Raw genomic sequence first — 13162 nt, 5'->3', positions numbered from 1 at the left:
TATATTTGTGTACAAATGAAATAAAACAAATGTTTTACATATACAGAACTTTTATTACACTGTATGGGTTACATCGACTGGCTGTTTCCCGTTGGACCGATCGGTGCAACGGGAAACACCTCATTGTCCTTATAGTTTAATCGTACATATGGCTGTAATATTCTTGATATATTTGTATGTACGTCTCCTTCTCCGCGGGCGACATCTTGGCGATGACGTCATCGTCGACGCTCGTCAGCGGCACCGCTTTGCCGTTCACCATCACCGTCGGCGCGTTGTCTTCGGAATCTGAATCTTCGCTCTCCATTTCAGCTGAAAAAAATAAGTTTCATGGAAGTTTAAAAATACAAATTATGTCAGTGCTGTTAGAATAGGGAAAGGTCGGACGATCGCCCAGGGCGGCTCTAGGAATTACTCTCACATAACACTCTTAACCTTCCGTTCCCCTCAGTTATTGTAAGAGCGCCTGAGCAATCTCTGTTTTATACATTTTTAACTTGTAAATAACTTGATAATGTCTTGTACACTAGTATCGATGTATTTGTGTACTGCATGTTGAATAACAGCATTAATTCTCAACTTACCAACGGCAGCAAGTTCGTCTTTGAGTTTGTATGGATCTTTGGATTCGTTGTCACTTGAATCTGAGCTATCAGGTTCTATGCCCTTCAGAGCGTTAGACACGTTGCTACCTGCAGTAAAAATTGATAATAACACTTTATTTTTAAAAACCTTTAAGAAAGTTAAATCGATTTAAATCACTATTAACTTCTAGTTAAATATAATAGATAAATTAATTACACAAATTATTTTTGAGGTATGTAATGTATGGTGGTACTAAACCTGATGTGTTTTGTTTCTCGTGTGCGAGCAGGACAGACATAATATCGTCGTTCTTTTCTTTGCCGGTGCCTTTAGCGTTGCTCGCGTTACTAGCGGCCTTCTCAAGTGCCATGTCCGACGAATGCACACTGTCGCCCTGTAACAAGAAAGAGATCTGGCGTTAATTATAAAAATAATGTATGCTAACATTATAAAGAGTTGTATTTTCGAATTTTTGTATGTATATGATTCACACCAAAACTACACGGCCGATTTTTAAAATTCTATCACCATTAGAAAGGTAATTCTATGAGGTATAGGCTATATTTTGTATAATTAATTAATTTCACGCGGGCGAAGTCACGAGCACTTAGTCTAATACGATTCAAGTGTTTTGTTCGAGGTAATGTGTAACTATAATATACTTCCAGTAATATTTACCGTACTACATTTGCTGGTCGAGTTAGTCTCGAGTTATTGATTAGTGCGACTTGGTCGACCTAGATTTGACCTCTTTTTACCTATCCTAGTAAGTTCAGAAGAAGAGAGAAGTCGAAGTGATATTACCTGGTCTGTGGCGATGGTGCTCTCCACCATCCAGACGGGGCGCTCTTTGCGCAGCGCGTTGGCGTCCGCGACGGCGTCCGACTCGCCGATGGTCACATCGACCCGAGTCTCCTCCACCAGCATCCCTTGGTTGCGAGTCGCCTCCCCAGACCATTGCTCGCCGCCCGGCCTCGGCTGCAGTTTATTTGTCAGTCTGAGAAAAAATAATAACAGTTACAAATTAATATACATTTTATACACATATAGACACAGATTATAAAATTTTATAGAATCAAATAGGGGAAATTAATTAAATACCCTCTTATGGTGTTGATGTCCACTGGTTCAGGTTCTAATATCTCAGGTGCCAGTTTGATACCTTCCACTTCTCTTAACAAGATATAAAGAGTTTCTAGTTGTTCGTTAAATTTGGCTAGAAGTAATCTAGAATCCTTTTTAGGTAGCGCCGATTGGTCCTCTTCAACTATCTGGTTGCAGAAAGTACATCGAAATTCTTGCGTCATCATGTCGTACAGTTGATCTGCCTGAAATTGAAATATGTCGAATTTAGTACAAATATATACTTTTAAAGTGTAGTAGAAGTCGCAGAGTGACGACCTGATTTTTACCTCTAAATTATTTGTAAAAAAAAGTTTTTTGTATGTCTTACTTCTAGATCAGTAAATGTTTTCCCGCAGGCGGGGCACTTGAAGCTGGCACGGCTGGTTGCGTCTCTCTCCTCGGTCTCCATACGTTTGCGCATCAAATCCAATTTGTACTTCACCACGTTGACGAAAGTCTTGTAATTTATAAAATAGTAGTTAACCTTCTGAGCTTTACCATCAAGACCTAAAAATACACATTCAAAGAAATTAAGATCTAACTTAACAAAAACATTTAAAAATATAACAAACTGAATTATACCTGTTTCCATTTTTAATCTGACTTGAATAAATTTGTCGTTTTTTAATGTGGCTATTCTCGCCCTCAACATCTTCCTCTCGAATTTTAAAAGTTCACAGATATCATCCTCTTTCATACCTAAATAGAAAAGGTTAACACAAATACAGAAAAAATATTAGTCAAATAATTTAAAATCTTGCAATAATTGAATTAGAGGTAAACTTACAAGGATTTCTTACGAGCATGTCCACTATTAAAGCATCCTCGATTGTGTAAAAGCCTCGCACGACAAGCCGCGCAAGCTGCTTCAAGCTACTCGGCACCTCTGTTACAAGTCGTTCCTCGGTCATTGTAGCTAAAACTTTAAGTATAGAAAACTATTGTAATCGTGTTTCAGAGGGGAGTTAGGCTTTCTTCAAAATGGACCGATAATTAAATCAAGAATATTGCGGGTCTACTCGTTTGAGAATCGAAAACTACTTAATCATCGTAGGAATAATTATAGAACAAAGATTCTATCCCACCCAATATAATTAAACTTTAACAAATAGTTCATTCATAGAATGTTGTAAACATTCTAGCTCCACATGTAAATATTTATTTGTAGACGCACAGAGTTTCTTTCAGACAAGACGTAGAGTGTAATAAATCGGTTTCTAATTTCTATGCAGTATTTTTAATTAAAGGCTACGTTGATAGGACTTCGACTTTCATGGCGATTATTCTGCACTGGTTATTTCGACCAATTGTTGAGATAGTCATGCTCACTTGTGTCTATAATTTGTGTCCAGTTGAAAAATTAATTGAACATAACTATTTTCGTTCTTTTATAATTTTTTCAGTAGGTATGAAATGAAACAATTAATAAAAATAGCAAAATACTCTTATTTCAGTAAAAATCAATTGGCAGTATTAATTGGTTGAAGAATAAAGTAACAATATTAGCTAACCAAATTCAGTCTTGCAAAAATAACAAATGATTAATGAATAAAACATCAATAATACTCAGCATTTGCTGTACACTAGCTGCATAAGAAAAAAAAACAATTTAGTTCTTGTTACTTGATGAATATAAAACAATAAAAGATTTAAAAACATCCCAATTCCTTTTCTAACACATGTTCATTTTAACATAAAATTGAAAATTACAGTTAAATATTTTGGAAGCAACATTTTAACAATGTTGTCCATTTTATCATAATTAATTTCTTTTATTGACAAAACACATTTTAAATGATGACATTTATAATACTGATGTCTTAATTACACCATCACTTACAGCATAGTTTATTTCTTTTAATACCAATTCATGAGCCTCATAAGACATTTTATCAAATTCAAACATGTTTTGTGTGAAGTCCGAACTGTTATTTTTTTTTAATAACTTTTCTTCATATAATAATAGTTTTGTTTCATGATTAATACTTTCTTCCTAGCTTATGCCATTTTTGGCAGACCAGAAAAACTGTTTGAAGCAAAAAGTTCTCTGTATTACACTGTATTGCTTGGTTATAAAGTTAGGTTGGACATCAATTCAAAACAATTTATATACTCATGGCATAGTCACATCTTTCTGGATATAATTGAATCCTTAATTAAATGTACTGTCATTTTCCAGCAAAAGTGCTGATTTAATATAATTAAAAATGTGCATGTTTTCATCACTTAGGCAATAAAGTTGTAAATGCTACAATTTAAACATTAAACCATTTAAATCCATACAAAAATCTATTATTCTAATAAATAAATTAATAACCACAAATTATTCAGAATGAGTTCTCTCAATAATCATTTGTATGTTATCAAGAGTTTGATATATTATTCTAAAGTTGGGGCGGTCACTGGGATGGTGGCTCCAGCATTGTTTCATCAGGTCATATATACAGCGTGGAGTATTATCAGGGCAGGCAAGAACATTACCATCTTTTAAAAACCTTACAACTTCTTCATGCGTCATTCCAAAGTAAGGTTGTAAAGCAAAGGAAAATATTTCCCATAAACAAACTCCATATGCCCACACATCAGACTCTAAAGTATACTTATTATATAAAATACTCTCTAGTGGCATCCATCGCACAGGAATAGCATCATGCTCGTCTCCCTTGTAATAATCTTGTAAGTATATTTTGTGAGATAATCCAAAATCGGCAATCTTGACAACCATATCATCATTAATAAGGCAATTTCTTGTGGCTAAATCACGATGGACAAATTTTCGATCGGATAGATAAACCATTCCTGATGCTATTTGTCTAGCAATGTGTAATAGATCTAAATGGCTAAGTGGTGTCGCAAGTAATCGTAAGTCTTCCCTATTCTCTACAACTGGAGGGAAGTTTGTAGCTGTACTACAAGCTCTCAGGTATTCATTCAAATCACCTTTCCCCATATACTCAAACAATAAACACATGGGACGTCCAATAGCACACACACCCAGTAGTTTCACAATATTTGGATGTTCAAAGTCAGCCAGTAAACATGCTTCTCTTTCAAAATCTAGCTGCAAGTCATGAGAAGCTTCATCCTTTAACATTTTCACTGCAACAAGTGTAAACTCTTCATCTGGAACCAACCCCGGGGCTTTCGCTTGAAAAACTCTCCCAAAGGCACCTTGCCCCAGGTCTCTGATATAAATAATGTTATTTCTTGGAAATTCTAATTTCTCTAATTTCGGATTGAGCTGTGCTCCAGTCGTGTGATAGGCAAGATTACTCGGCAATTTGTCTAAATCAATATCCATATTTTGCATGTTTCTACGGCTTGACATACTAAATTTAGAATAATGGCTTTTCAAAAAATAGTGGCACAGTAGAGTTACAGAAGCAATACCTAAGATGCATGCAAGGCCACCAATTGATAAAAATAAAACAAATGTTGGTGTAAAATAGTTCTCCATAACAATATTTGGTCCATCTATATTGTCAAATTCTTCACTTGAATTGGCACATAAGGGTATGTTACAATGCTGCCACCTTATGTCTGGGTCCATAGTGTAGCACCAAGGTTTTCGCTCCTCTCCTCCTGCATTTCTACAATAATTTGTTGCATTTTGTACTTCTGGGAACACTAATGGTGGTCTTGTGTGTTGATGTGGGTACTGTGCTTCCCAAGCTTGACAAGCTAGTCCATTTTCTGTAACATTCATAGTTCCTTGGTAATAACGACCATTTCCTTTGATACATGATGTTGTTACCTGACTATAATCCATGTCTGTTATGCCTGCATTGTTGCAAGTCACTTCAGTACCCTTTCCGGATAGTCTTGGTAGTTTTTCACATTCCGGAAGTCGAAAATGACCTCTCGATTCAAAGAACACTCCTCTTCGTTTTTGTTCTTCAATTACGACCCAGTCATTATAACAAAATTGCATTTTTACAGCCATACAATCTTCGTAACAAAGAGGTAATCCATGATATCCAGTTCCGTTTTTGTCAATGCACTTAGGAAAGGCATAAGCACATAATAATTTCTCGGCCCTGCTGCGACATGGTTCAGTTAATGTTGAAATCATTTCATTCCAAAGACTTGTTGTGATTTTTTCATTTTCGAGGCCGCCTGTTCGATTATACCAAACGTAACCAGTGGTGTAATTCTTACAAATTTGTCCATTGTATGGACCACAATAAGGATGCACTGATTTGGCAAAAAGAAGCACGATTACAACTTTGTAAAATACGGTCATTGTTATAAAATTAGTAGTACTTCGATGTTCCTATTATTAGATCGTTGCATTTTAACTCTAAACTTTGTACAACATGTAAAAAATACCACATAGATTACACAATGGCGGACGCATTATTTATTATTGATTTTAGTTAAATTCAGTACAGTAAGTACAGTAATATCAAACAGATAAAGAAACACAGTCACAGATTATTTTAGTAGGACCAAGTAGGACAGGAAATTGCATGTCCAACACCAAGAACTGAAATATTTTGCATAACGCGTTTCCACAACAATCCACACCATATCAAAGTGAAATTAAATTTTAGATAAAAGTAAAACTATTCGTTTGTATACATTACTCGGTTAATTATAATCATACTTAAGTAATAATTATAATAAATGAATCGTGAGTTTTTATAACGATTCATTTATTATAAATTAATCAGTTATTGTAGAAAAGGTAATAAAAACTTATGAAAGATTTTCTACTTAAGTTTATGAACGAATTTTGAAGTTAGACGTCTTTATTTGTTATGTTGGTAAGGTTAATTTAGAGGACCGGCTGAGAGGACGTCAAAATATTTAGAAAGAAGTATTACCTGTGACTGTGAATGGCGGCGATTGAGAAAGTGAAGGTGGTTGTTCTTGGAGACTCCGGTAATGTGCACTCCTTACATTTGCGTTTTACACATAAAACACGTTATTTTCCCATTTTGTACACCATTACAATAATAAACACATAACAGGAGGCACCATTTGCTACTTGACAGTGGCCATGACACATCAGGTTAGGCAACATTGAAATCTATTTGTTGACTTTTGGCGGTAAAACTTAGAAATATTCAACTACTTATATTTCGTATGTTATTTTATGTTTTAAGATTATAATGTTACATCTGTAATTATATAAATAACTCATCTGGTTTTAAAGCGTTATAGTACAAGTTTATTTTAAATAAACCTACACTTAAACAGTTTCTTTTTCTTTTTAATTATTATTTTTTCAATAACATATAGTAGAAAGTCTTACTGATAAAGTATTATGAATTTGTTATACTAAATAATAAACATTATTGTAGGGGTTGGCAAAACATCTTTGACATATTTAATTGCACACAACAAGCCGTTGATATCACCAGGATGGACAGTAGGCTGTTCTGTAGAAGTCAAGTTACACAGATTCAAGGAAGGAACCCAAGCACAAAATACTTTCTTTGTAGAACTTTGGGATGTTGGAGGTTCAAACGGCCATAGGAATACTCGAAATGTTTTCTATCAGCCAACTCATGGTATGTTTAACAAAAAAGTTAATAACATCTATGAAAAATGTAAACAATATTATAAGATTTGTTTTATAAACTTTTAGGGATAATTTTAGTCCATGATTTAACTAATAGGAAGAGTCAAGTAAATTTACAGAAGTGGCTGACTGAAATTTTGAATCAGGACAGCTCTAATCCTACATTCCAACAGGTTGATGTTGATCCTGAACAGTTTCTTGGTTCAACACAGGTAAACTAATAAAATAAAACACACAGTTTTAATTACATTTGTTTTTACTTCTTCTAAAACTTGTTCCAACCAATTTAATATTATTTTAAGTACTCATATAAATCAAAAGAGAGTACCATGTTAGTATTTGTTTTAAGATACCTATATTAGTGATTGGCACAAAGTTTGACTTGGCAGAGGAAAAACAAAGGAAAAATCAATATAGACGGCTGTCTAGTAGCATCGCAGAGCAATGCGGGGCAGATGAAATATTTGTCAATTGCTTTCAGGCAAGGTTAGTTTATTTAATCATTTTTTTACCCTTTTTTGTTTCAATCTTCAAAGTATTAGACAATGCTTTTAAAATGTTTTAGATCTCTGGCACCTGGGACAAGCAACTCAGTGAAGTTAACCAGATTTTTTGATAAGGTGAGTATTTAATATTAAAAAATACATAGCCATGTAATGAACCTGCATACAGATGATACACACATAGTTTTTTAATATTACTAATGCAATAAAAACTTTCACTTTTATTCAATAACAAGCTGTCCCTGTGTGACTTCATCCACATGAAATTATAAAAACTAGATTTTATTGTTTACATTTGTGAAATTCTCAATTGCTAATGTCAAAATTCAAATGCACGAATGATAACGAAGGCCTTTGATATTGAATTACCGTTACTATGGCAACCTTGCTTTCTTGATGTTGGCAGCTTGTAGTTTTTGTCTCTTTCCCTCATGACGGTTTTGTCCAAATATTTACTCCGTAAATTTTATAGCATGGAAACATAGCCTAAAGTGTGGCGTAAATGAAGTAGTGAGTGGCTTTTTATTAAAAGAAGAATTATTCCCAAATATGCTGTAATTGCTGACATGCTTTATAAGTAGTGTGTTTACGCTTTATTATATTAGTATAGAAAAAATGATTATGTCCGCTATTTCTTTTTCCAGGTAATAGAACGGCGTTATTATTCCCGAGTGAGTCCGTTCTCGGACACAAGGCGTATACCGCCTTACATCATGGCGCCCTCAACACCACTCTCCAACAACAGACCTCAGCAATATTTAAGCCCGCGTTTCTACCATATGGATTGATTTAAAAATGTATACTTATTTATTATGTTCTGTGATGAGATACCGAAGAGTGGCTTTGTAAAAGTCTCTTGAAAATTAATAAAGACCTGATTTAACTACTGGCGTCTTATTTTAAAAGTTTACACACGTATTAAAAGATTTTTTGACGTTAAAATTTCAAGATAATTTGATTAGGAACATCTTGAAAGACATGATTTTACTATAATATCATACGACAAAAAAGTTTTTTTTTAAAATTCATTTACTTATATAAATGCCACAAATTACAGTACAACTTTGTCATGTTTGAGTCATTGTAAGCAACGTCTAGAGTGCCCATACTCGTACATAGTCAACTTGAAGCGATGCGTCTTGTCCGTCGTTAGAGTTCAAGTTCCATGTGGGCAGCCATCCAGATCGTCCATTCCAGAAGTCGGTTAAAGCCTGGAAATATGTTCAACAAAACATGTATGGGTTTTTATTTTTTTTTATACAATTAAAGAAGTAAGTGATTTAATTACCGTGGGCGATCCGTTCCACCAAGGCTTGGGAACAGGATTGGAAACACCGTCAGGGAAGAATCCGTTGGTACCACCGACCGCCAAGTTTATTATGAGATAGAACTGAAAATATACGATTAACGTAAATTAAATGTATCTTTTTTTTTACTTTATGGTAAACGGATAATTAATAGGTACTCAACTGTTTAGAATGACATATAAACTATCGCCTTTTTTACCCCATGTACAATAATCAGACAATTTTAGGCTATATGAAATATTTTACAACACAGTTGAAAAGTCCATTGAATTACTTTAGGTAAAAAATGTTGAAAGTTTAAATTTAAAAATCCATGAAAGCGTACCTTTTGGTCGAAAGGTGCCATCTTGGAGCCGTATCGCCAGGGATTCTCAACATTTTGTCTATCGAAACCTCCGAGCTGCCAGAAACCGCCGCTGCCTGGGGTCACTCGCCCTAGTTCCACATCGTCAATGCTGAATCGCAAGAAGTCTGCAAATGAAAACAAAGAAAAACTCAAGAAAGAAATATAGCTCAAGTACGCTAACAAAAGTTGACATAATATATGACCACCAAAATAGTAATATAAGAAAAAGGAGATTATTACATACTTATAAATTAAATTTAAATTGAGAGAACATAGTAAGAAATACGAAATTCCTCACCTGGGGTCCATTCGAGCTGATAACGATGGAAAGCTCTGTCATATCCCGCACTGTTCCTACGCACCCAATGAGCACGTTCCCAGCCATTGAGGTTAGGATAGGGGCCGAAGTGCAAGGTTGATCCGGCTTCCTGGGTGCCGATGTGAACGCCGTTACTAAACATATTGCGGTTACCCCGGGACTCCACCAGATCGATCTCGCCCGACGCCGGCCATGTACCGTATGAATTGTAAGCCGGCATTAGCCAAATTGCTGAAATGATATCAATTGAATTTTTAACAATAGATTTGTTTTAAAAGTTACTTTAATTTGACTGAGTGCAAAGCATGCTAGCAGTCTATCTAGTCAGTCTAGTCACACCAGACATTTGTAGTATCAACATGTGATATTTAGGTGTCGATTATTTAACAAACTGGAAAAAACCAACCATAAATAGAGTTAGTAATCGTCGTTTGCAAGAATGGACTTGTCCAGTGTTCCGCAGTTTGTGGTGCAGAATAATACCTTGTTAGGTGTATAATTGTATAAGTGTATAACGTACCGGGCCATAGCCAGTCTCCAGCGGGCATTTTGGCGCGCACCTCGACGCGGCCGTAGCGGAAGCTGAACGAGTTGACAGTGCGGATGCGTGCGCTCTTGATCGGGTTAAGGATGTTGCTCGGAGTGCCTGTGCGCTCGCAACCGTACCATTGAGGATTGGTACATCTATTAAGAAACATTTATTTTTGTCACGAATGCTGGTGTACAATCTTTGGCATCTGAGGTCCTATTTATTATTAGAAGACGACTTTTGGTATGGATTGTTATCTGTTCAACTGACCTGTCTGCCGGTGCACCCCCTTCAATGTTTAGATGGCCGCTGGAGAGGAAAGCTTCGCCAAATTGATCAGACGTCAGAGAGGGACGGATGTACAGAAGTCCGTTGTGAGCGAACGAGTTGGTGCGGTTGTTGTTATAGTATTGGAATTCCCAGTTCTGGAAAAAATGGCATATGTTATTTTTTCTACTAGTGTCTTGTTAACTTTTTTGACCGCCTTCCCATAGAAGATGGTTCTCAAGAAGTCTTTATGTTTTTTTTTAAATACCTACACCGCCTCCTGCAAGAGTATTTTCATGTTGCCACTTCTCGAGGTCGAATTCGGTGAAGTCGTCGGCGAAGATCATAGCACCGGAGCAGACAGTGACGGGCGCGTGAGAGCCGCTCACAGTCGTCACGCTGGGGGTACATGCTTGCCCGAAGACAGCGAGGCTCAGGACACCGAGCAGTGCGGCCCACATATCGCTGAAAACAAACTTTTTGGTTAAAATAATCGTAAGAGCTATACCATACGAGCTTTCAGCAATGCATCCGTGTAGGATTATTACGCCCGTGTGGTATAAATCTCTCATTTTGTAGTGTGACGCACATACCGCAGAATGTAATAGTTAAGTAATTAAGAAATTTTAATTTTTTAACCTAAAACCACTAATGATATACGATTCTGCGCTCATAGTTGCTGAATTAGAATATGACAAAGAAAACTTTGATTTTTAATATAAAAATAACACGACCGGTTTCTAACTAAAACACGATTACAATGCCCTGCTTTGTTCGAAAATGAATTTATTTTATTCAATAGAATAATTATTAAACAAAAAATTAAGACCAAGTTAACTAACCTGACTTTTATAAAATACGTATTTAGCAGTTCCTAGAAGAGAGATGCTTATTTATACTTTTTTCACCTGATAATAATTTTGTAATATATTATCAATATTACTTGATTAAATTGATTTGCAAAGATAATACTGTTGACTGTTTTAAGATAACGTAGCGGTGATTTTGATATTAATTACTTTTTAGGTTGATAATCTTTTAGATAATAGAACATTTTTTAATGTTCAAACATAGAAAATGAATTTAAGTTAGCTGTTGTTACTATGACAGGAAACTATGGAATATAATAATTGTGTGCATGAGACCTTGACTTGCATGTGACTCGCATGTAGTGTATTTATCTAGTATAATTATAAATACTGTGAAAGGTAAACACTAAAGTAACTAAACACCAATAAACGGTTCATTTTCCTGCAGGCAGTCTCCATTACCCGTGAGAAAACATAAAACGAAAAAAAACTCCAATCACTCTAGACCCTTGATTCCACCAAAATAATCTTCATGGCTTTATTATTAAAAGGAACTTATTAAATGACCACGCTTAAAAAAATGTTAAATTCAATACAACAAACATAATGCAAACAATTGACTGCAAAGGTCAGTGGTCAAGGTCGTCTCCAAAAGCAAAACGTTTTGCGTATTCTTGACATATATTTTTTAAAAATATACCTCTGTGTTTTTCACGCCTTTACCGATAACTTTATGATTGCTTGATTTGAAATCCATTAATACTTGTACAACTGTAATTTAGCATATTTTTGATGTCGGTAAACACACAGTAATAGGAAAACAACAGAAATTAAAAAGACTGAGAAAAGTATGGTAAATTAAGGAAAAAAATGTAACCTTTACGAAACATGTATCTCAATCACTCAAAAATCAATAATTTTAAATGTCTCCTCAGTAAAAAGTCACTGTATTATTAGTGTTTTACAAATTCTCAAAATAACATATATCAGTTTTAACATAAAACAAACTTACTCGTTAGCACGCTTCTGATTGATTATGTTATTGTACTGAAAATTCCCTTTTATATTGACCGGCAAATAATTGTTAATTAAATTCAAGTAAACAGCTCGTAGTGAATCATACTCAAATGTAAGACTTTAGCGCTGGGGTTTTGTAACATGACGTTGGTTTCCAATTACTCTGGAGCTAGATTAGTTAAAACGGTATCTTTATTCGCACGGTTTATTTTTCTTCTAGTGAAAATCATTGGGAAAGTCGAGCACAACAAGTATTTGTTGGTACCTTTTGTCCGCGACTTCTTTCGCGCCGAATTTTTGTAAAGAAGTTCAATGGTACAATTTTTTTTTAAATGGGTCTAGTAGTTTTAGAGTTATTTTAATACGTACAAAAATACAAATCTTTTCTCTTTATTATACTAGTATAGATATAATATATATATATCACACGTGTATAGTAAATGCCGACGTTTTGATTAGTGCCACGCTAATAGGAATCCATCTGAACTTTTCTTAGACTGGCAAGTCACCTTGGTATCTCTTGATACCTTTCCAGATGAGTTATAAACGAAATTATTTATTTCATACTTCACACTTAATACTTCATACTAATATTATAAATGCGAAAGTTTAAATGGATGGATGGATGGACGGATGAATGTTCGTTAGAGTTTGTAGCTTAAACGGCTGAACGAATTTTGATGAAATTTGGTGTGAATGCAGAGGATATTCTAGAAGAACACATAGACAACTCATTTTTGTTTATTTTAATTACACGCGGACGGAGTCCTGAGCGAAAACTTGTTTTACTATCATCCGGAGTCGCAATAGAGCACCTACTTATGCACA

The 13162-nt window shown here is 35.0% G+C and overlaps 4 protein-coding genes across 8 annotated transcripts; 1 reads left to right on the top strand and 3 right to left on the bottom strand.

The window, feature by feature from the left end:
• Positions 1-30: 30 nt before the first annotated feature.
• LOC106105477 (general transcription factor IIE subunit 1) lies at positions 31-6757 on the bottom strand. Its single transcript, XM_013285802.1, has 9 exons — positions 6537-6757; positions 2498-2632; positions 2293-2409; positions 2039-2217; positions 1687-1913; positions 1390-1582; positions 844-979; positions 585-692; positions 31-312 (listed from the first exon to the last, which is right to left on the bottom strand). The coding sequence occupies exons 2-9, from the start codon at positions 2619-2621 to the stop codon at positions 137-139; spliced, it is 1260 nt and encodes a 419-aa protein (XP_013141256.1). The 5' UTR covers positions 2622-2632; positions 6537-6757; the 3' UTR covers positions 31-136.
• Positions 3138-6227, bottom strand: LOC106105476 (tyrosine-protein kinase transmembrane receptor Ror2). Its single transcript, XM_013285801.1, has one exon. It carries the CDS (start codon positions 5951-5953, stop codon positions 4034-4036), a length of 1920 nt encoding a protein of 639 aa, XP_013141255.1. The 5' UTR covers positions 5954-6227; the 3' UTR covers positions 3138-4033.
• LOC106105479 (rab-like protein 3) lies at positions 6463-8624 on the top strand. The gene is made up of 6 exons (XM_013285809.1): positions 6463-6594; positions 7017-7226; positions 7304-7449; positions 7587-7723; positions 7803-7857; positions 8385-8624. The coding sequence occupies exons 1-6, from the start codon at positions 6549-6551 to the stop codon at positions 8526-8528; spliced, it is 738 nt and encodes a 245-aa protein (XP_013141263.1). The 5' UTR covers positions 6463-6548; the 3' UTR covers positions 8529-8624.
• A 103-nt stretch (positions 8625-8727) lies between these two features.
• On the bottom strand, positions 8728-12930 carry LOC106105478 (beta-1,3-glucan-binding protein-like). 5 transcript variants are annotated; one of them, XM_013285804.1, is made up of 9 exons: positions 11741-12156; positions 11351-11382; positions 10781-10973; positions 10512-10666; positions 10233-10396; positions 9692-9943; positions 9373-9518; positions 9029-9130; positions 8728-8951 (listed from the first exon to the last, which is right to left on the bottom strand). In XM_013285804.1, exons 1-9 carry the CDS (start codon positions 11774-11776, stop codon positions 8835-8837), a joined length of 1197 nt encoding a protein of 398 aa, XP_013141258.1. In that variant the 5' UTR covers positions 11777-12156; the 3' UTR covers positions 8728-8834. The 5 variants fall into 5 exon arrangements, with proteins under 5 accessions (XP_013141258.1, XP_013141259.1, XP_013141261.1 ...); XM_013285805.1 differs by having other exon boundaries at positions 11654-12155; XM_013285807.1 differs by lacking the exons at positions 11351-11382; positions 11741-12156 and adding an exon at positions 12330-12930.
• Between the last annotated feature and the right edge of the window lie 232 nt (positions 12931-13162).

The sequence above is a fragment of the Papilio polytes genome, unplaced genomic scaffold (genome assembly GCF_000836215.1).
Source record: "Papilio polytes unplaced genomic scaffold, Ppol_1.0 DF822845.1, whole genome shotgun sequence".
Lineage (NCBI taxonomy): Eukaryota > Metazoa > Arthropoda > Insecta > Lepidoptera > Papilionidae > Papilio > Papilio polytes.
Note: the sequence above shows the minus strand (reverse complement) of the source record. Positions and strands in the feature narration are given on the sequence as shown.